This window comes from Salmo salar, chromosome 01 (assembly GCF_965601325.2).
Source record: "Salmo salar chromosome 01, fSalSal1, whole genome shotgun sequence".
NCBI classification, from domain to species: domain Eukaryota; kingdom Metazoa; phylum Chordata; class Actinopteri; order Salmoniformes; family Salmonidae; genus Salmo; species Salmo salar.
This window is the reverse complement of record NC_138291.1, coordinates 12,963,094-12,986,487: the sequence shown is the minus strand read 5'-3', so window position 1 is coordinate 12,986,487 and position 23,394 is coordinate 12,963,094. Positions and strand designations below refer to the sequence as shown.

General features: G+C 42.3%; 1 protein-coding gene across 1 annotated transcript in view; it reads left to right on the top strand.

Moving 5' to 3' along the window:
- LOC106561950 (parkin coregulated gene protein-like) overlaps positions 1-23,394 on the top strand; it is a 284,261-nt gene that overhangs the window by 28,213 nt on the left and 232,654 nt on the right. Inside the window, exon 4 of the mRNA XM_014126456.2 lies at positions 15,094-15,220. Coding sequence (XP_013981931.1) covers positions 15,094-15,220 — 127 coding nt within the window. The remainder of the gene's footprint in view (positions 1-15,093; positions 15,221-23,394) is intronic.

Genomic DNA, 23,394 nt, shown 5'->3' with positions numbered 1-23,394 from the left:
CCCTAGACCCAACAGGTTAAAGTCACCCAGAACTGTGAGAGGTGAGCCATCCTCAGGAAAGGAACTTATCAAGGCGTCAAGCTCATTAATGAACTCTCCAAGGGAACCTGGAGGGCGATAAATGATAAGGATGTTAAGCTTGAATGGGCTGGTAACTGTGACAGCATGGAATTCAAAGGAGGAGATAGACAGATGGGTCAGGGGAGAAAGAGAGAATGTCCACTTGGGAGAGATGAGGATTCCAGTGCCACCACCCCGCTGGCCAGATGCTCTCGGGGTATGCGAGAACACGTGGTCAGACGAGGAGAGAGCAGTAGGAGTAGCAGTGTTATCTGTGGTAATCCATGTTTCCGTCAGCGCCAAGAAGTCGAGGGACTGGAGAGTAGCATAGGCTGAGATGAACTCTGCCTTGTTGGCCGCAGACCGGCAGTTCCAGAGGCTGCCGGAGACCTGGAACTCCACGTGGGTCGTGCGCGCTGGGACCACCAGGTTAGAGTGGCAGCGGCCACGCGGTGTCTAGCGTTTATATGGCCTGTGCAGAAGGGAGAGAACAGGGATAGACAGACACATAGTTGACAGGCTACAGAAGAGGCTACGATAATGCAAAGGAGATTGGAATGACAAGTGGACTACACGTCTCGAATGTTCAGAAAGTTAAGCTTACGTTGCAAAAATCTTATTGACTAAAATGACTAAAACGATACAGTACTGCTGGCTGGTGAAGTAGGCTAGCTAGCAGTGGCTGCGTTGTTGACTTTGTTTGAAAGTGTAGCTGTTTATTGTGTTTATTGTGTACATTCTGTTTATTGAGTACATTCTGTTTATTATGTTTATTGTGTACATTCTGTTGATTCTGTTTATTGTGTACATTCTGGTTATTCTGTTATGTTTTTTGTGTACATTCTGTTTATTGAGTACATTCTGTTTATTGTGTATATTCTGTTTATTCTTTTCACTGTGTACATTCTGTTTATTGTGTACATTCTGTTTATTGTGTACATTCTGTTGATTCTGTTTATTGTGTACATTCTGTTTATTCTGTTTATTGTGTACATTCTGTTTATTGTGTACATTCTGTTTATTCAGTTTATTGTGTACATTTTGTTTATTGTGTACATTCTCTTTATTCTGTTTATTGTGTACATTCTGTTTATTCTGTTTATTGTTTACATTCTGTTTATTCTGTTTATTGTGTACATTCTGTTTATTGTGTACATTCTGTTTATTGTGTACATTCTATTGAATCTGTTTATTGTGTAAATTCTATTGAATCTGTTTATTGTGTACATTCTGTTTATTGTTTACATTCTGTTTATTCGGTTTATTGTGTACATTCTGTTTATTCTGTTTATTGTGTACATTCTGTTTATTCTGTTTATTGTGTGTATTCTGTTTACTCTGTGTATTCTGTTTATTGTGTACATTCTGTTTATTGTGTGTATATTCTGTTTATTGTGTACATTCTGTTTATTGTGTACATTCTGTTTATTGTGTGTATATTCTGTTTATTGTGTACATTCTGTTTATTGGGGGGGGGGCTCTAGCTGTGAAATCGAGGCCCCCTCCCTACCCTCAGTATGTCAGCCTCGCTCCCCTGTAGACACTCGGCTAGTCCCTAACCTCTGTCTGTCAGCCTGCCACATCACATCCATAGAACACTGGATAGATTGCTCCTTCCAGGCCTGAAGTGGGGGCTGGCTGGCTGGCTGGCTTGCTTGTTTCATTCATTCATTCGCCTGCCTGCCTGCCTGCCTGCCTGCCTGCCTGCCTGCCTGCCTGCCTGCCAAGCCTGCCTGCCTGCCTGCCGTCTGATGATGGAATATATGATGGAACCTGGAGTGGACATGTGGCTTGGTGATGTGTGATGGATATGCTATCCTCAGAGATCTCTCTAAGCTTGTATAAAACACAACAGGCCTAGTCTTTGACTTGACATGCTCTACATACAGTAGGGCCACATCGTCCTGAAGCTTTTGATGTGACAGAAATCGTTGGTTGTTTGTTTTGTTGTGAATAATGCCTCAATCAGATAACTATAGTATTTCAATTTGTTGAGCTAGGCCATTCTTAGCCAGGCAATTGTTTTCTTACACCCCCATGCATGCTACTGCAATGCAGTGTCCTGCTTGAAAACATTGTAATGCACTAAAAACAAATCACTGCCATAAAAGCAGGTAGTTATGAAAAGTTCATTGAGGAACTAAAGAACTTGGCAAATTAAATATTTTGGATGTAAGTCTTCTCCACTGGCCGCAGATGTTTATTTTCCTTTTGTGTGTCATTAAATTGATGGCCTGGCCCGGTGCTTTAATGCCTTCAGGTGTCGTCACTGATTAGGGCCGTAAAACTAAAGCGTGGCTCTGGTACATGCCCAGCACTCTAAGAAGCCTGCTCGCAGAGTTCCACCACCACTGTGTGCATTAACAGTCACGCAGACCCGTTTAACCGGGCCACAAGGTTGTTTATTTTTAATCTGCCACTGAAGTAGTGAGTCACTGATCAATGAACTCCCCACTCACCTGGGTTGCATAGTGTGTGTAGCCTATGTGTTTTTGCGGTGGAGGCTCCTCAGAGGAGAAAGGGAAGGCTCATCCTCCTCAGTGAATTTCATAATAATAGTGAAACAATAAAAAAGTTATCCTTTTTAGATAAATCTATACTAAATACAGTATTTTCCACATTTTGTTACGTTACAGCCTTATTCTAAAATTGATTAAATAGCTCTTTTTTCTCATCAATCTATACATAATACCCTATAATGACAAAGCAAAAACACTTACATTTTTTTGCAAATGTGTTAAAAATGAAATATCACATTAGTATTCAGACCCTTCATTCAGTACTTAGTTGAAGCACCTTTGGCAGCGATTACAGCCTCGAGTCTTCTTGGGTATGATGCTAAAAGCTTGGCACAAAAAAAAAGCTTGGGAGTTTGTACCATTCTTCTCTGCAGATCATCTCAAGCTCAGGTTGGATGGGGAGCATCGCTGTTCAGTTATTTTCAGGTCTCTCCAGAGATGTTTGATCGGGTTCTAGTCCGGGCTCTGGCTGTGCCACTCAAGGACATTCAGGGACTTGTCCCAAAGCCACTCCTGCGTTGTCTTGGCTATGTGATTAGGGTCGTTGTCCTTTTGGAAGGTGAACCTTTGCCCCAGTCTGATGTCCTGAGCTCTCTGGAACAGGTTTTTATCAAGGATCTCTTTGCTCCGTTCATCTTTCCCTCGATCCTGACTAGTCTCCCAGTCCCTGCCGCTGAAAAACATCCCCACAGCATGATGCTGCCACCACCATGCTTCACCGTAGGGATGGTGCCAGGTTTCCTCCAGACGTGATGCTTGGCATTCAGGCCAAAGAGTTTAATCTTGGTTTCATCAGACGAGAGAATTTAGTTTGTCATGGTCTGAGAATCCTTTAGGTGCCTTTTGGCAAACTCTAAGCGGGCTGTCAAGTGCATTTTACTGAGTAGTGGCTTCCATCTGACACTACCATATGGCCTAATTGGTGGAGTGCTGCAGAAATGATCATTCCAGAAGGACATTCTCCCATCTCCACACAGGAGCTCTGTCAGAATGACCATTGGGATCTTTGTCACCTCCCTGACCAAGGCCCTTCTCCCCTGATTGCTGAATTTGGCCTGGTGGCCAGCTCTAGGAAGAGTCTTGGTGGTTCCAAACTTCTTCCATTTAAGAATGATGGAGGCCACTGTGTTCTTGGGGACTTTCAATGCTGCAGAAAAGTGTTGCTACCCTTCCCCAGATCTGTGCCTCAACACAATCCTGTCTCAGAGCTCTAAGGACAATTCCTTTGAACTCATGGCTTGGTTTTTGCTCTGACATGCACTGTCAACTGTGGGACCTTATACAGAGAGGTGTGTACCTTTCCAAATCATGTCCAATCAATTGAATTTACCACAGGTGGACTCCAATTAAGTTGTAGAAACATCTCAAGGATGATCAATGGAAACAGGACACACCTGAGCTCAATTTCAAGTCTTTTTTTATTTTACCTTTATTTAACTAGGCAAGTCAGTTAAGAACAAATTCTTATTTTCAATGAAAGCCTAGGAGGGGGCAGAATGACAGATTTTTACCTTGTAAGCATGGGGATTCGATCTTGCAACCTTCCAGTTACTAGTCCAACACTCTAACCACTAGGCTACCTGCCATCTCATAGCAAAGGGTCTGAATACTTATGTAAATAAGGTATTTCTGGTTTTATATGAAGGTCTACAGTAGCCTCAGCAGCACTCACTGGGGTAGCACCATAGTGTAGGCAGAGGACAGAAAGTTCCCATCCTCCTATGGGTACATTAACTTCAATGCAAAATCTAGTTTCTCTCCCTCTTCCACAGTAATTATGACGACTTCTGGAGGACATCCTCCAACCTGTCAGAGCTCTTGCAGCATGAACTGACATGTTGTCCACCCAATCAAAGGATCAGAGAATGAACTACAGCTAGCTAGTACTGCAGTGCATAAAATCTGTTGAGTTGTTGACTCACAGAGAAAGACAATTGTTGAACAGTTTTGAACAAATACGTTTCTTCAACAATTAAGGAGAAGCAAGAGCAAGAGAGAGAGAGAGAGCGCTAGCTATATTTCGTAGTATTTTTTTTACTTTCACTTACTGAGCTAGCTATAGCAGCTAGCTAATATTGCCTACTCAAACACCTGCTTCAAACAGAAAGGAATACTGTTTATGTTAGCTAGCTGGCTAAGGCTATCCAACACGAACTCTAATTTTTTAAATTCTCACTGGGGCCCGCCGATGTAACTGCTAAACTGCTTGCTGTACACTGTACTGTGTGATTGTAGGCGGTTTACTAATACGTTAGTTCTAGTAGCTATGTTGACTATGACGTTTGATAATATGGTGACATTGACAACGATGTAGGCTGTGTGTAGTGGTTAGCGGTTATTGTATGAACGTTTGGCTTGGAATGTTGTTGTTTTTTCGCCTGGTCACAGACAGCTGTTGTGTTGTGCAATAAAGTCCACAAGCGAAGGGAAAAGGTGAGAGGAGGAGAGCGCGTAGATATGAGAAGGAATTATACAACAAGAAAAGTGATCATGCTGTTTGTATGTGGCTGCTAATAAAAGTGAACTGTGTTTTAAATAAATCAAATCAAATTTTATTTGTCACATGTGCCGAATACAACAGGTGTAGACCTTAACGTGAAATGGTTACTTACAAGCCCTTAACCAACAATGCAGTTCAAGAAATATAGTTAACAAATGTATTTTTTTTGTTGTTGTATATATTAACACAATAAAATTACAATAATGAGGGTATATACAGGGGGTACCGGTACCAAGTCAATGTACAGTGGTACAGGTTAGTCAAGGTAACTTGTACATGTAGGTAGGGGTAAAGTGACTACGCATAGACAATAAACAGCGAGTAGCAGCAGTGTAAAAACAAAGGGGGGTTCAATGTAAACAGTGGTGGCCATGTGATTAATTGTTCAGCAGTCTTACGGCTTGGAGGTAGAAGCTGTTAAGAAGCCTTTTGTTCCTAGACTTGGCACTCCGGTACCGCTTGCCGTGCGGGAGATCAGGGGTGTATTCATTCCACTTATTCTGTTGAAAAGCGTTTCTTAAATAGAAGCAAACGGAATGAAACAGGGATAAACATACCTGCATTTGTCCAATAGAAACTCTCGTTTGCAACTGTTTGGGCTAATGATTACACCCGAGGTCAGCTAGATTCAAGCAAGAGTGTGCAATGCGGTATTGAATGTGTCACTGTCTGTCATCTTGATTACTAAAAATGTTCTCTCGACCTATGACCCTACATTGAACACTTTCATTCATAGGCTAGGTTGTTGAAACCTCATGATGGGTATAGGGAAAGTATGAGTATCTGTCACGGTTGTCGTAAGGAGAGGACCAAAACGCAGCAGGGACATGTATACTCATCTTCTTTATTGATGGGAAAAGAAGGAAAAGACCAAACAAACACGTATACAAAAATAACAAAACGATGAACGACAAAATAACAGTCTTGAAGGCAACACAGCAATCCAAGAACCATCTCCCACAAACACTAAACCAAACACATACCCATATATAGAAAACACCTGCCTCCAATTGAGAGTCCAACCCCAATAAACTAGACATAGAAATACAAAAGAGTAGAGACCACATAGAAATACAAACATAGAACATAATCCCAAAAACCCGGAACTAACTAAACCAACACCCTACTAAATAAATCACCACCCCGAACCACATAAAACAAATACCCTCTGCCACGTCCTGACCAAACTACTATAACAAATAACCCTTATGCTGGTCAGGACGTGACAGTATCATGTAGTATCCTAAACCTATCGATGTTACATTGAGCTGGGTGAATGGAATATGAATGACAGTCATCCAACATGCTGTAATAGAAATAAGGCCATGCTCATCAATGAAAAAAAAACACACACAAAAAAAGTCATCCCTGATCTTAAATAGCACCGACCTCCACTGGTCTTGAGGATATACAGTTGAAGTTGGAAGTTTACATACACCTCAGCCAAATACATTTAAACTCAGTTTTTCACAATTACTAGTAACAATTCCCTGTCTTAGGTCAGTTAGGATCACCACTTTATTTTAAGAATGTGAAATGTCAGAATAATAGTAGAGAGAATGATTTATTTCAGCTTTTATTTCTTTCATCACATTCCCAGTGGGTTAGAAGTTTACATACACTCAATTAGTATTTGGTAGAGTTGCCTTTAAATTGTTTAACTTGGATCAAACACTTTGGGTAGCCTTCCACAAGCTTCCCACAATACGTTGGGTGAATTTTGGCCCAGCTGGTGTGACTGAGTCAGGTTTGTAGGCCTCCTTGCTCGCACACACTTTTTCAGTTCTGCCTACAACTTTTCTACAGGTTTGAGGTCAGGGCTTTGTGATGGCCGCTCCAATACCTTGACTTTGTTGTCCTTAAGCCATTTTGCCACAACTTTGGAAGAAAGCTTGGGGTCATTCTCCATTTGGAAGACCCATTTGCGACCAAGATTTAACTTCCTGACTGATGTCAATATATCCACATAATTTTCCTCCCTCATGATGCCATCTATTTTGTGAAGTGCACCAGTCCCTCCTGCAGCAAAGCAGCCCCAGAACATGATGCTGCCTCCCCCGAGCTTCACGGTTGGGATGGTGTTCTTCGGCTTGCAAGCATCCCCCTTTTTCCTCCAAACATAACAATGGTCATTATGGCCAAACAGTTCTATTTTGTTTCATCAGACCAGAGGACATTTCTCCAAAAAGTACAATCTTTGTCCCCATGTGCAGTTGCAAACCGTAGTCTGGCTTTTTTACTGCAGTTTTGGAGCAGTGGCTTCTTCCTTGCTGAGTGGCCTTTCAGGTTATGTCGATATAGGACTCATTTTACTGTGGATATAGATACTTTTGTACCTGTTTCCTCCAGCATCTTCACAAGGTCCTTTGCTGTTGTTCTGGGATTGATTTGCACTTTTCGCACCAAAGTACTTTCATCTCTAAGAGACAGAAAGCATCTCCTTCCTGAGCGGTATGATGGCTGCGTGGTTCCATGGTGTGTATACTTGCGTACTATTGTTTATACAGATGAATGTGGTACCTTCAGGCATCTGGAAATTGCTCCCAAGGATGAACCAGACTTGTGGAGGTCTACATTTTCTTTCTGCTGTGGTCTTGGCTGATTTCTTTTGATTTTCCCATGATGTCACGCAAAGAGGCACTGAGTTTGAAGGTATGCCTTGAAATACATCCCCAGGTACACCTCCAATTGACTCAAGTGATGTCAATTAGCCTATCAGAATTTTCTAAAGCCATGCCATCATTTTCTGGATTTTTCCAAGCTGTTTCAAGACACAGTCAACTTAGTGTATGTAAACTTCTGACCCACTGGAATTGTGATACAGTGAATTATAAGGGAAATAATCTGTCTGTAAACAATTGATTTACAGAAAAAATGACTTGTGTCATGCACAAAGTAGATGTCCTAACCGACTTGCCAAAACTATAGTTTGTTAACAAGAAATGTGTGGAGTGGTTGATAAATGAGTTTTAATGACTCCAACCTAAGTGTATGTAAACTTCAGACTTCAACTGTACTTTGAATGTGTGTTGTGTAACTATGCAGTCTGTTTACACGTCTTTGCCTCCCTGGTTCGTCCAGTACAAGCAGCTCCTTTGTAATCACTTGAAAAGTATAGAGTGGGTAACACAGTAGGCTATTCCCTCTGATTAATTTTGAGCGATCACAACTGTAGTTTTGTGATATGAATCACTAAATGGGCCTCTCTGGTCTCTGAAGCTGCAAGCAATGGCCAGGCAGCCCTGCAGATAAGTGGGCTGACCACTGGAAACGGAGCAGGCTGTGAGGGGTATTTACTTGCTCCATTGTATTCTGCTCTGAAGGACACTACACTCGCTGAGGTAAACATACAAATAAATGACAGGAAAAAGAGCAGAAAGCTCTTTTCAAAAGCTTCAAAAAGGTACTTTTCCTAGTTTTCATCCTCTCTCCCCATCGTTGAATTATTTTTCGTTCTTCTTTTATCTAAATCAAATCAAATTTATTTTTATATAGCCCTTCGTACATCAGCTGATATTCTCAAAGTGCTGTACAGAAACCCAGCCTAAAACCCCAAACAGCAAGCAAAGCATGTGAAAGAAGCACGGTGGCTAGGAAAAACTCCCTAGGAAAAACTCCCTAGAAAGGCCAAAAACCTAGGAAGAAACCTAGAGAGGAACCAGGCTATGAGGGGTGGCCAGTCCTCTTCTGGCTGTGCAGGGTGGATATTATAACAGAACATGGTCAAAATGTTAAAATGTTAAAATGTTCATAAATGACCAGCATGGTCAAATAATAATAATCATAGTAGTTGTCGAGGGTGCAACAAGCACGTCCGGTGAACAGGTCAGGGTTCCATAGCCGCAGGCAGAACAGTTGAAACTGGAGCAGCAGCACGGCCAGGTGGACTGGGTCAGCAAGGAGTCATCATACCAGGTAGTCCTGAGGCATGGTCAAAGGCATATCTCCCTTTGTCTTTGTTCTGAAAGGTGAATGTCGATGCTGTTGTCTTTGCGCATAACTTGTAATTTTTCATTACAGACAATACCTCCCACAAAAGTGATCGCCCTCGTTGATATGACACAATGACAATAACAAAGTGCCTCTGTGGCTTGTATGCAGGAGCGCAGAGTCTACTAGCCTACATTTTAGCCTTCAATTTCACTGTCGACTGGAGCAAGCCAACATCACTTCCTGCCTTCTGACCTTGACTAACAAAGGAGCCAACTACCAGTAATTTTCTTCACACAATGACATTGATTTACCAACTGATTGTGCTCCAACTGACTAGGCTGTATGTTTGGCCATGAGAAAGAGATACTTAAGTAATGGATCCAAGGCTTTATTCATCTGAAAGTAGATTGACACCCGACTATTTCACCCTGCGGTTTCATACAGAGTAAATGAGTAAGCCAAACCCGTGACATGTTCTTGTTTGGATAAGAGGATGTGAAAGAAAAGAGCACCTGGTTTTGTCGCCTCGGTTCATTTTTTATTGTGGATTCTTTTAACTTTCGTCAAAAGGACACACCCCTGGCAAGTGCATATTTCTGGACTGGGCGATTTCCCGTAAATAAAGAGAGCTAATTGTGTTGTCTGCGGCGGTGATGTGCAGCCTGACCTTATCAGAAGAGGCTTTGTCTGTCTCTCTCCATCCTCCTGCCTCTGTGACTCACACACCCTCCTTACTTCGTCGAGCCCGGGAAAGGAAAAGACCGCTCTTTGCATCGCGATAGATTTTAATAACCCCTCAACTGAAAAAGGAAAGAAGTACAGAGCGAGGGAAAGAGGGAAAGAGGGAAAGCAAGAAGGAAAGTGAGCGGTGCCTTCCTTGTCCAGCAGCTCCCCTCGCCGCCTCAGTAAGCAGATGATGCAAAATAACCCCTAAAATGAGAAAGAGAAGGGAAATGAACGAAGCAGGAGAGTTATAAATACAAAAATTAGACTGTGGGTTACAGTTGGTTACAGAGGTGTTTTGGGGACGCCATGCAAGTTGATGGATCACCTACACGCTGCGTCACCGTCACCACAGTGAACTTACCCTCAGAATTGAGGAGTCACAGTTCCTGTCTCTCTCTCTCTCCCCCATCTCTCTCTCTCCCCATCTCTCTCTCTCCCCATCTCTCTCTCTCCCTCTCTCTCTCTCTCTCTCTCTCTCCTCCCCTCCATCTCTCTCTCTCCTCCATCTCTCTCTCTCTCTCTCTCTCTCTCTCTCTCTCTCCATCCTCCTGTCTGTCTCTCTCTCTCTCTCTCTCCCATCTCTGTCTCTCCCCCTCTATCTACCTTTCCCTATTCTTCTGCCCCTGTGTCAGCTACACCTGGATGAACCATACTAATAAGGTTAGAGCATCTTTGTTCCACCGGATGACAGCTTATAAATGACAGTAGCACAGGTTTCGTCCTCTGCTGGCTGGGCCAATCACCTACGCAAGGGACTCAACCACGTGACTTCCAAGGGGGAAGCTTAGTGGGGGTTGCAGGTTTCTGTTCACAGGAAAAGAAAGGAGTGGACACAGGCATTAGAGAAAAAAAGGATAGCATCCAAAATGATAAGTAAGGGGCTGGAGAGAAATGACAGCCAAGAGCCAATATGACAGCCAGGGCCTTGTTATTACTCCCTGATGTGTGCACCAGTGGCAGAGAACCTGACACTTCCTGTTTAATAATGTTACCACCAAGCTACCTCGAGTTAAATACTCTGCCTCAAAGGCTCAGTTTATGACCACCACTGAGGGCAGGATATTGTGTGTATGCCTGTGTTTGTTCATGTGTGCGTGTCTGTATGGGTTTCCGTTAGCCGGTAATTGCTGGCTTTTGGCACGATAAAATAAAAGCCGATAAATACAATTGTAGCCGGCCAAATTGTCAGCGCCTGCATATTGTACACCCTGATTTCACTCTTCTCTCACTCTTCAGCACCATTCTCTCAGTCTTCAGCACCATTCTCTCAGTCTTCAGCACCATTCTCTCACACTTCAGCACCATTCTCTCACTCTTCAGCACCATTCTCTCACTCTTCAGCACCATTCTCTCACTCTTCAGCACCATTCTCTCACTCCTTGCCAGCATGAGCCTGCTGTTGAGAGAGAGGGAGGAGCCTTGAACTAGGCTACTGTTGATTGTGAATATGGAAACCTATTTCATTGAAGTAAAAACTAAAGTTAGAGAGTATGTCTATAGTGAAACTTCTACATGGGAATGTCCTCCGTATGGACAAGGTTTAATACTGTAGCGGACAAAAGATGAGAAGAATGTTGACGCTGCCAAATGCAGGCTACTGTGCAAGTCGCAATTCTGGTACAATGCAATTCTGGAACTTTTATTTATTAATTTCATATTTTAAATCATTTGTTTTATTATTATTATTATTATTAATATTGTATATCATTGTTATTATTTTATGCCTGTGTATTAATCTAAACCAGTTCTTTAAATATGCAAACCATGTTTTGCATATTCAATTGTCCCGATAAATTAAAATCTTCCCAGTCACTTGTGTGCGTGTGTGTGTACAGTATGTGTGTGTGTGTGTGTGTGTACAGTATGTGTGTGTGTGTGTGTGTAGAGTATGTATGTGTGTGTGTGTGTGTGTGTGTGTGTACAGTATGTGTGTGTGTGTGTGTGTGTGTGTGTGTGTGTGTGTGTGTGTGTGTGTGTGTGTGTGTGTGTGTGTGTGTGTGCAGTATGCGTGTGTGTGTGTGTACATTATGTGTGTGTATGTGTGTGTGTACAGTGTGTGTACTGTGTGTGTGTGTGTGTGTGTGTGTGTGCAGTATGTGTGTGTGCAGTGTGTGTGTGTGTGTGTGTACAGTAGTGTGTGTGTGTGTGTGTGTGTGTGTGTGTGTACAGTATGCGTGTGTGTATGTGTGTGTGTACAGTGTGTGTGTGCGCGCAGTATGTGTGTGTGTGTGTGTGTGTGTGTGTACAGTATGTGTGTGTGTACATTATGTGTGTGTGTGTGCAGTATGTGTGTGTGTGTGCGTGTGTACAGTATGCGTGTGTGTGTGTGTACATTATGTGTGTATGTGTGTGTGTACAGTGTGTGTGTGTGTGCAGTATGTGTGTGTGCAGTATGTGTGTGTGCGTGTGTGTGTGTGTGTGTGTGTACAGTATGCGTGTGTGTATGTGTGTGTGTACAGTGTGTGTACAGTGTGTGTGTGCGCGCAGTATGTGTGTGTGTGTGTGTACATTATGTGTGTGTGTGTGCAGTATGTGTGTGTGTGTGCGTGTGTACAGTATGCGTGTGTGTGTGTACATTATGTGTGTGTGTGTATGTGTGTGTGTACAGTGTGTGTGTGTGTGTGTGCAGTGCGTGTGTGTGTGTGTGTGTGTACAGTATGCATGTGTGTGTATGTGTGTGTGTACAGTGTGTGTGTACAGTGTGTGTGTACAGTGTGTGTGTACAGTGTGTGTGTGCGCGCAGTATGTGTGTGTGCAGTATGTGTGTGTGCAGTATGTGTGTGTGTGTGTGTGTGTGTGTGTGTGTGTGTGTGTGTGCTATTTCACTTAGATTTTTCAGCAGGGGAGGAGGTCAGATTGATATTGCAGAGCACTGCAATGCCCAGCATGGAGTTATTAGCATTTCAACCACCTATTTGGCCTCTCACACCAGAGTGGTTGGAGTGATATGCACAGGGAGAGGGGAGTGAGAAGAAGAAGATGAGGGAGACATTCAAGATACATACTATTAAAGAAGATCTAAAGGAAAAAAAAACACTGCTTAAAACTGAATTAGCAGGTGTTCCCAGCACATTTCAGTCACCTCCCACCTCCCATCCTGGACAGGAAATTAGCACTGAGCCACAGTGCTGCTGGGACATACTCTTTTCACATCTAAGCCTAACTACAGTAATAGATGTTACTGTTTCATCAGGGAGCCACAAAGATGAAGTAAACTAACGTAACCGCTGAATTGAAATTGTTTGCTATTTCATGCAGCCACAGAATAGAAAGAAGCTAAACAAATGATTCTGTATTCGAATTTCACATTGTTAGAAGTTGAGCAATATCATTCGCGCAAAGTAATGATACTGGGTGTGTAAGTCTGCCTCCAGTATAATATGGTAAAGTTGGCCTTGTGGGCCCTCCAACAAATCAGACCAAGGACATCCAAAATCCATCAGATTAACAAATTAAACCAGCAACACAATTGATTCATCATCCCAGGTATTTCATTTTTACTAACCAATCGCAGTGAAATTAAATTAAATTTAGTCATGATTAGTGTCATGTATTTTATTCAGGTAAGCTTAGTAGATTGGCTTGATAGCGGCATTGGCGTTGTTGGTTGGCTAGCAAGTAACACTTTACACATTGACGTTACACATTGTTCACTTATGGGAAAACTGATCCAGCCACTTGGTAGCTAGCTATCGTTAGTTCAAACAAATCAAAATTATGTACAAATATGAAACTGCAATTGTAAACTGTAAAGTATAAACCCACCATAGCTTAATTTATGAATGAGGTCCCAGGCAGAGGGTTCTCAGTTGAACATGAACGCGCATTGGACAGTCCTTGACGTATAGCACCGCCCACCGGGGAAATGGCGTGAAAAGAGTGTGTCACCAGTACTCACACTTCCTAGAGTATGGCTTATGATCTCTCATGATGGGGCGGTTAGACAGGATCGCCATGAATCCCAGTTGGGAGCAGGCTCCCGGATCACGGAAGTCGGCAGGTCATAATCCTTCGAAGCGCCGCGATTCCTATTCCAGTCAAAGCCCCCGAGATAGAGTGCAGCAGAGGAACGTGGGGGAGAAGGGAGTAAGGGTCTCGGAGTCAGTGCTGTTGTGTTTTTGTTGAGGACTGGGAAAAAAATGATTATTTGGGGTCTGGAAGTAGGGGGAATAGGGGTTGGTTGCTGATTACAGTTGAAAGGAGAGGGGAGTTCGCTGAAGGGTACGGTGCGCCGCGTGAGGCGGAATCGACTGCGGTGTCATCACTTGTGACCATAAATGCCACCCGGCCCAGTCCTTGCAGTCTGGAGTTCATTTTCTCCAGGACTATTCTTAGCTGCCGGCAGAACAGTGCTACCTGGGTTTGAAGGCTTGTGTTGCTCCAGGCTGCAGGAGCATCACTTATCTGTAAGGCTTCTTTTTTTTGTCCGTGACTGAGTGAACTTCTGTGGAGGGAGGAACACTGAAGGTTTTGCATTTGCTTTGTAATTTCGAAAAGCTTCAAACCGTTCTGTGGTGAATGCATCTCGGACTCAGATGTTTTTAGTCACATACAGAGCAAAACAATGTTTTAATGATTTAGGCCTATCTATACCACAGTACAGTGTCAAATGAGGTACAGTATAGGCCTATAGTTTATTATATTTGGAAGAATGAGCATTAAAACATTGCAAGGACACTCATTCATGCAACATTTGGCCCAGAATATTATTTAGTTTCAGATGGATAAGGAAAAAAAGCACTCGGCAAAATAGCCTTCATGCAGATTATTATTTTTCTTGTGCTTTTCAATGCATGTTCAGTCATAGTTGTTTTGTTTGGTTACACCCTCCTGCAGGTATGCCAAATGGTGCCTATTAACTTAGCATAATGTTATTCATTTAAGCATTCCCTCGCTTAAAAGTCAATAAACGCCACCTATCAGATTCCTTTTATGCCTCTGCAATCCCATGGTGCATTAAATGCTGTGGATCCACCGGGACACCGTAGTGTGCCTTTTAATAGTCTAAACTAAGTTGTAACTTACTTCAGGGCCAAGCACTAGTTAGCCACTCATCATGTCTACCTCTAAGAATAAGAAAGTCTCTCCCAGGTCTTTAGCCACGTTTGATGCACTGCCTTACAGTAGTATCTCACTGGAAACACGGTCTTGTCACTGTCTGCCACTGTAGTCATGAAATGCTCTAGTCCCATCACACTATAGTCCAGCACTGAGATGGTGTTGCTCAATGGGTGGTAATCTGAGGATTAATGACAGTTATACATCTGCCAGTCATGTCGTCGAGCCCCACAGATGGTTAGGGACAAAGGACTGAACATAGGGACAGATAGGGACTCTCTCTCTCTCTAGGTTGAGACCGCCGGCAGTGGGGGTCTTCCGGGAGAGGCCGGCCAAGCCCACTGCGTTTTGCAAGTTCTACGAGCGAGGAGACTTCCCCATCGCTCTGGAGCATAACACCAAGGGAAACCAAATCGCATGGAAGGTAGGTTACCACAAAGCATTCACTACTACAGCAATCTGTTGAGACGGTACAGTATGTGGATGCTATAGTATACATTGGAGGTGAATAAGTTGAATTACCCCTGTACTGTACAATACTGTATGCAATTCATCATGTTCATCATTAGATGCATATTATATGGTATCCCTCTAATATTGTATACCTTTACACTCAGCCTAAACCTTCAGCAGGCTCTTGTACTCACAGTATGATGATGGTGTCAATGATCTCCATGATACTGCATGTGATCTGTGTCTGTGTCATATGTGAAACACACAATCAAACATTTCCAATGGACACAGGATGTCACAATATGTCAAGGTTAATGTTGGATATAGTTGTGAGGACAACGGTCCAGACAGACGTCTCAGCATGTCTTTCTACATCTGTTGTCTGTATTTGCACCTGCAGTCAGAAAGTCTCAATTGTGCAGTGTTCAACACGTCACGTGGGCCCAGCAGTAAGATGACTCCTTCTATTAATAACCACGCTGGTTTATTTAAGCAATAAGGCCCGAGTGGTTGTGGTATATGGCTAATATACCAGCCATGGGCTGTATTCAGACCCCTTTCACTTTTTCCACATTTTGTTACATTACAGCCTTATTATAAAATGGATGAAATAAATAAAAAATGTCCTCATCAATCTACACAAAATATCCCGTAATGACAAAGCGAAAATAGGTTTTAGAAATTATTGCAAAATTGAGCCCAGGTGCATCCTTTTTCCATTGATCACACCCAAGAAGACTCAAGGCTATAATCGCTGTCAAAGGTGCTTCAACAAAGTACTGAGTAAAGAGTCTGAATACTTATGTAAATGTGATATTTCAGTTTTTTATATTTTAATACATTTGCAAAATAAAATAAAAACGTTTTTGCTTTGTCATTATAGGGTATTGTGTGTAGATTGATGACAAAACAACAAGAATTTTATCAATTTTAGAATAAGGCTGTAACGTAACAGAATGTGGAAAAAGTCAAGGGGTCGAAATACTTTCTTGAAGATATATTCCTCAAGGTAGAGGAATTTCAGGGAACACTCTTAGTTGGGGGTGACTTCAATTTTTGTCTGGATCCGATTCTGGATAGATCCTCAGCTAAAGCATCCTCATTAACTAAGTCAGCCAAATGCACTCTATCATTTATGAAAGACTTAACATTTTACATTTACATTTACGTCGTTTAGCAGACGCTCTTATCCAGAGCGACTTACAAATTGGTGCATTCACCTTCTGATATCCAGTGGAACAACCACTTTACTTAAAGTGAAAAGACACATGGAGATAGCTCCACCCCCAAGATAGAGATTACTCATTCTACTCCTGCCTGCATAGCTCTCATACCTGGAGTGATTTTTTTCCCCCCTATCAGCACAGGTAACCCATAGAGTTGTGGAAACTGAGTATTTATCCAGAACTATCTCAGATAATTCTCCCTCACACTTTCTGTGTGCATGCTGGATAGCGTTCAAGGGACCTATAGATGGCGCCTAAACTCTTTTGAAACTTTATCAGAGACCAAATTACGTTTTTCTGTGAAACAAACTGTCCGTCCTCTCGCAATAGTTTGCAATCTGGGATACATTAAAGGCCTTTCCTAGGGGTCAAATAATTTCCTATACCAAAGGTCTTAAAAAGAAATGCACTGCTGAATTGAATGAATTAGAGAATTAAGTCCTATTACTACTACAAAAAAAAAAAAAAAGAAACATACCGCTCTTTGGTGAATAAAAAACTGAAATATAATACCTTAAGTCGGTGGTACTCATTGCGCGGCCACCCGAATGATTTTCCTATTTTCCATTCATAATACATAACAATGATACAATATCAACTCAATGTCTTTAATGCAGGCCTGAATCACTTCATTGAATATATCTGTTGTTCCCTGGATGGCAGATAGATGGCAGTATAGCGCAGCTGTTGAACAGAAAGGCGAAATAGAACGCTTTCCGAAATAGTGCTCAGCTACAGCAACCGACACTTAGCTACATTAGCTACTAGCTAATTGTGCAGTCTGGTAGACATGGATTGATTTATTTTTTTAAAAGAAACGTAAATCTATTGACAATGAAAATGAGGGGAAGAGCTGGAGAACAACGTGACAGCTATGAACGAACAACCACCAGAGAACCTGGAAAATCAGGAAGATGGCGGGCGGGGAAATGCAGGTAGCTAACATAGCTAACGTAGCTAAAAGAAGGATATGGTCGATTCAAACAGAACACGGAAAGTTCCCAGAGAAATGGACAGACAAATATTTGTTTGTACTGCATAATGGGACTAGCTTACTTTGTCTTATTTGCCAGAAGGCAGCCATTTGTTTTAAGCAAGGAGATTTAGAGCGACATTTCCAGTCACACCATGCCCACTTTGACAAAACATATCTGCCACAAAGCAACCTCAGAAATAACAAAATAGCGCAACTCAAAAGACAGCTCAAAGGACAACAACAAAGGATGGACAGATCTAGCACTGTTGCTGAGAAAATGACAGAGGCAACATATGAGATTGCTTGGATACTTACAAGAAACAAGAAGGCCTTCACAGACGTGGGGATTGTCAAATAATATGTTTTGGTCTCAGCCGAAATATTGCATGCTGATTTCACAAACAAGGAAGCTATTTTAAAGCAAATGTAAGGGACTGTAACTCTCAGACTCGACCATAACAAGACACATAGAAGACATCAGCGAGGACATCGGTAAGCAACTGATTACTGACGTAGTACTGCGCTTGATGAAAGCACTGATGTAAGTGACATTGCCCAATTATGTGTATGGGTCCGCTTCCCTCAAAACGATTCGTTCAGAGAGGAACTTTTATGGTTACTGCCCCTTCAGCGACCAACACGAGGAGAGGATATTCTGAAAGCCCTTGTTACATTTTTTTGCAGATAATAATATTAACTGGTCAAATCTGAGATCTGTGTGCACTGACAGCGCCCCAAACATACGAGGGAAGGAGAAGGGACTCAACAATGAACATTGTGAAACAGAAACAGAGAAATAGACTGAACAATGTACACCTGGATTGCCTCACAAGGATAGCAACAACAGACTATACATTTAGAATGAATTCAGTCAAGGAGCAGAAGGGACATTTTCGCTCATCCAACTACTGAAGTAACCCTTAATATGGGTGTTATACATGTGATGTAGCCTATTTGATGAGTGTATGTATATATTTGTGATGTGCTGTTCATCAAATCAATTGCATGTGCTCTATTGCTCTGAATTTGCTCTAAATTGATAATTGATAATATTGGAAGAAAAAGTATAACAAATTAAAGATCTGTGAGGCCCTCTGAATGATTGTCTCAACCCAAAGTGGCCCCTTTTGTCACATCCTGACCATAGAAAGCTTTTATTTTTCTATAGTAGAGTAGGTCAGGGCGTGACAGAGGGTTTTGTCTAGTTTATTTATGTCTATGTTGGTTCTAGTTTCTTTTTTCTATGTTGGGGTTTTGTCTAGTTTATGTATTTCTATGTGGGGATCTAGTTGTATTTCTATATTGTTTTTTGGGGGATGACCTCCAATTAGAGGCAGCTGGTCATCGTTGTCTCTAATTGGGGATCATATTTAAGTGGTTGTTTTTCCCACCTGGTTTGTGGGAGATTATTTTGAGTAAGTGTATGTTGCACCTCTTCGTCACGGTTTGATGTTTTGTTCATTAGTTATTTTGTATGTCTTGCATAGTTCACAGTTATAATAAAATGTGGAACGATACACACGCTGCGCTTTGGTCCCATTCTTCAGACAGCCGTGACACCTTTTGTCACGTCCTGACCATAGAAAGCTGTTATTTTCTATGGTAGAGTAGGTCAGGGCGTGACGGGGGTTTTCTAGTTTAGATTTTCTATGTTATGTTCTAGTTTTGTATTTCTATGTTGGGTTTTGTTTGGGATGAACTCCAATTAGAGGCAGCTGGTCATCGTTCTCTAATTGGAGATCATACTTAAGTAGGTGTTTTCCCACCTGGGTTTGTGGGAGATTGATTTTGAGTAAGTGTATGTTGTAACGTGTCGTCACGGTTTGTTGTTTTTGTTCATTCAGTTTATTTGTATGTATTGCATAGTTTCACAGTTTAATAAAGAAAATGTGGAACAATACACACGCGGCGCTTTGGTCCGCTCCTTCATCTTACAACCGTGACACCTTTACAAAATATTGTGAGTAACACTGCCTAAAGGACTTACAAAACTGAAAAGGCTATTCTTAGAACTAGGCAAAGATATTATGAATTTGGCGAGGAAAACATAGTCTTGGCCTGGCAGATAAAATCTGAGGAGAATTCGAGAATCATCAACTCTATTGAAACACAGAACGGTTAAGTGTGATTCATTTAAACAATACTATTCTAAGTTCTACACTTCTGATGGAACGGAACCAGCAATGATAGACACATTTCTGTCTACTATTGAACTACCGCACCTCACACAGGAAGACCAAAACGAACTAGATCGCCCTTTCACAAAAAACGAAATCGAAAAGGCAATTTCCTCTCTACAATCTGCCAAATCAACAGGAATCAACGGCTTTCCCCCAGAGTTTTATGACGAGTTTAAGGATTTGATTATTCCTCTCTTGATGGATGTCCTAAATTTAGCTGCTAAGATGCAGAGCCTACCGGACTCCTTTTCCACGGCTATCATAACAGTTATACATTTAAAAAATAAAGATCCTCTACAATGCTCTTCCAAGGGTGAGCTTGGACAAATTAACATGGGTTTATAGTCTAGGAGATCTCCGCCTACCAAATTTCAAGATGTATTACTGGGCAGCACAAATGAGATTAATTTCATTCTTATTTGAAAATGAGCCAGCCCCTTCTTGGACTCAGATGGAAATGTTTGCTCCTAATGAAGAGGATGGGAATAATATTATCTACAAGTGGAACCCCAAGACTATATCAACAAAAATGAGCAATCCCTGTTTCATCAATTTAGCAAGATCTTGGTATGAAATCCATACATTATTTGGTCCGAAACAAGACTTGTCACCCAAAACAGCCCTGTGGCTGCTGCCAATGATCTTGGATAGCAAAAATGTTCAACATTGGCATGACGCATTTAGAACACTTATATACAGTAGATGGGCTGCTTATGTCATTTGAGCAACTGAAAGAGAAATAACAGTTATCCAATAATTGTTTATTTTGTTATTTACTGTTAAGAAACTTTCTCAGAAGCACTCTTGGAGATATGACTACCAGATCTATCAAGTATTGAACAACTACTCCATGATAACCATGACTCATATAGATTTACACTACCGGTCCAAAGTTTTAGAACACCTACGCATTCAAGGGTTTTTCTTTATTTTCACTATTTTCTACATTGTAGAATAATAGTGAAGACATCAAAACTATGAAATAACACATATGGAATCATGTTGTAACCAAAAAAGTGTTAAACAAATGAAATAATATTTTATATTTTTCAAATAGACACATTTTGCCTTGACAGCTTTGCACACCCTTGGCAATCTCTCAACCAGCTTCATGAGGTAGTCACCTGGAATGCATTTCAACTAACATGTGTGCCTTGTTAAAAGTACATTTGTGGAATTTCTTTCCCTCTTAGCCTTTGAGCCAATACTTTGTGTTGTGACTAGGTATACATTTTACTCATTTTTTTTAGCAGACGCTCTTATCCAGAGCAACTTACAGTAGTGGATGCATACATTGCATACATTTTTTTGTACTGGCCCCCCGTGGGAATCAAACCCACAACCCTGGCGTTGCACACACCATGCTGGCGTTGCAAACACCATGCTCTACCAACTGAGCCACAGGGAACACTATACAAAAGATAGCCTTATTTGCTAATAGACCAAGTCCAAATTATGGCAAGAACAGCTCAAATAAGCAAAGAGAAACAACAGTCCATCATTACTTTAAGACATGAAGGTCAGTCAGTACGGACATTTCAAAAACTTTGAACGTTTCTTCAAGTGCAGTTGCAAAAACCATCAAGCGTTATGATGAAACTGCCTTTCATGAAGACCGCCACAGGAATGGAAGCCCCAGAGTTACCTCTGCTGCAGAGAATAAGTTCATTCTACACCTGCATTGCTTGCTGTTTGGGGTTTTAGGCTGGGTTTCTGTACAGCACTTTGAGATATCAGCTGATGTAAGAAGGGCTATATACACTGCTCAAAAAAATTAAGGGAACACTAAAATAACACATCCTAGATCTGAATGAATGAAATAATCTTATTAAATACTTTTTTCTTTACATAGTTGAATGTGCTGACAACAAAATCACAGAAAAATAATCAATGGAAATCCAATTTATCAACCCATGGAGGTCTGGATTTGGAGTCACACTCAAAATTAAAGTGGAAAACCACACTACAGGCTGATCCAACTTTGATGTAATGTCCTTAAAACAAGTGAAAATGAGGCTCAGTAGTGTGTGTGGCCTCCATGTGCCTGTATGACCTCCCTACAATGCCTGGGCATGCTCCTGATGAGGTGGTGGATGGTCTCCTGAGGGATCTCCTCCCAGACCTGGACTAAAGCATCCGCCAACTCCTGGACAGTCTGTGGTGCAACATGGCATTGGTGGATGGAGCGAGACATGATGTTCCAGATGTGCTCAATTGGATTCAGGTCTGGGGAACGGGCGGGCCAGTCCATAGCATCAATGCCTTCCTCTTGCAGGAACTGCTGACCCACTCCAGCCACATGAGGTCTAGCATTGTCTTGCATTAGGAGGAACCCAGGGCCAACCGCACCAGCATGTGGTCTCACAAGGGGTCTGAGGATCTCATCTCGGTACCTAATGGCAGTCAGGCTACCTCTGGCGAGCACATGGAGGGCTGTGCGGCCCCCCAAAGAAATGCCACCCCACACCATGACTGACCCACTGCCAAACCGGTCATGCTGGAGGATGTTGCAGGCAGCAGAACGTTCTCCACGGCGTCTCCAGACTCTGTCACGTCTGTCACATGTGCTCAGTGTGAACCTGCTTTCTTCTGGGAAGAGCACAGGGCGCCAGTGGCGAATTTGCCAATCTTGGTGTTCTCTGGCAAATGCCAAATGTCCTGCACGGTGTTGGGCTGTAAGCACAACCCCCACCTGTGGACGTCGGGCCCTCATACCACCCTCATGGAGTCTGTTTCTGACCGTTTGAGCAGACACATGCACATTTGTGGCCTGCTGGAGGTCATTTTGCAGGGCTCTGGCAGTGCTCCTCCTGCTCCTCCTTGCACAAAGGCGGAGGTAGCGGTCCTGCTGCTGGGTTGTTGCCCTCCTACGGCCTCCTCCACGTCTCCTGATGTACTTGCCTGTCTCCTGGTAGCGCCTCCATGCTCTGGACACTACGCTGACAGACACAGCAAACCTTCTTGCCACAGCTCGCATTGATGTGCCATCCTGGATGAGCTGCACTACCTGAGCCACTTGTGTGGGTTGTAGACTCCGTCTCATGCTACCACTAGAGTGAAGGCACCGCCAGCATTCAAAAGTGACCAAAACATCAGCCAGGAAGCATAGGAACTGAGAAGTGGTCTGTGGTCACCACCTGCACAGCCACTCCTTTATTGGGGGTGTCTTGCTAATTGCCTATAATTTCAACCTGTTGTCTATTCCATTTGCCCAACAGCATGTGAAATTTATTGTCAATCAGTGTTGCTTCCTAAGTGGACAGTTTGATTTCACAGAAGTGTGATTGACTTGGAGTTACATTGTGTTGTTTAAGTGTTCCCTTTATTTTTTTGAGCAGTATATATACATTTGAGTTACCAGCCTCAGAAATTGCAGCCCAAATAAATGCTTCACAGAGTTCAAGTAACAGACACATCTTAACATCAACTGTTCAGATGAGACTGTGTGAATCAGGCCTTCATGGTCAAATTGCTGCAAAGAACCACTACTAAATGGACACCAATAAGAAGAAGAGACTAGCTTGGGCCAAGAAACAAGAGCAATGAACCTTAGACAGGTGGAAATCTGTCCTTCAGTCTGGAGTCCAAATTGGAGATTTTTGGTTCCAACCACCATGTCTTTGTGAGACTCAGTGTGGGTGAATGGATGATCTCTGCATGTGTATTTCCCACCATAAAGCATGGAGGAGGAGGTGTTATGGTGTGGGGGTGCTTTGCTGGTGACACTGTCCGTGATTTCTTTCAAATTAAAGGCACGCTTAAC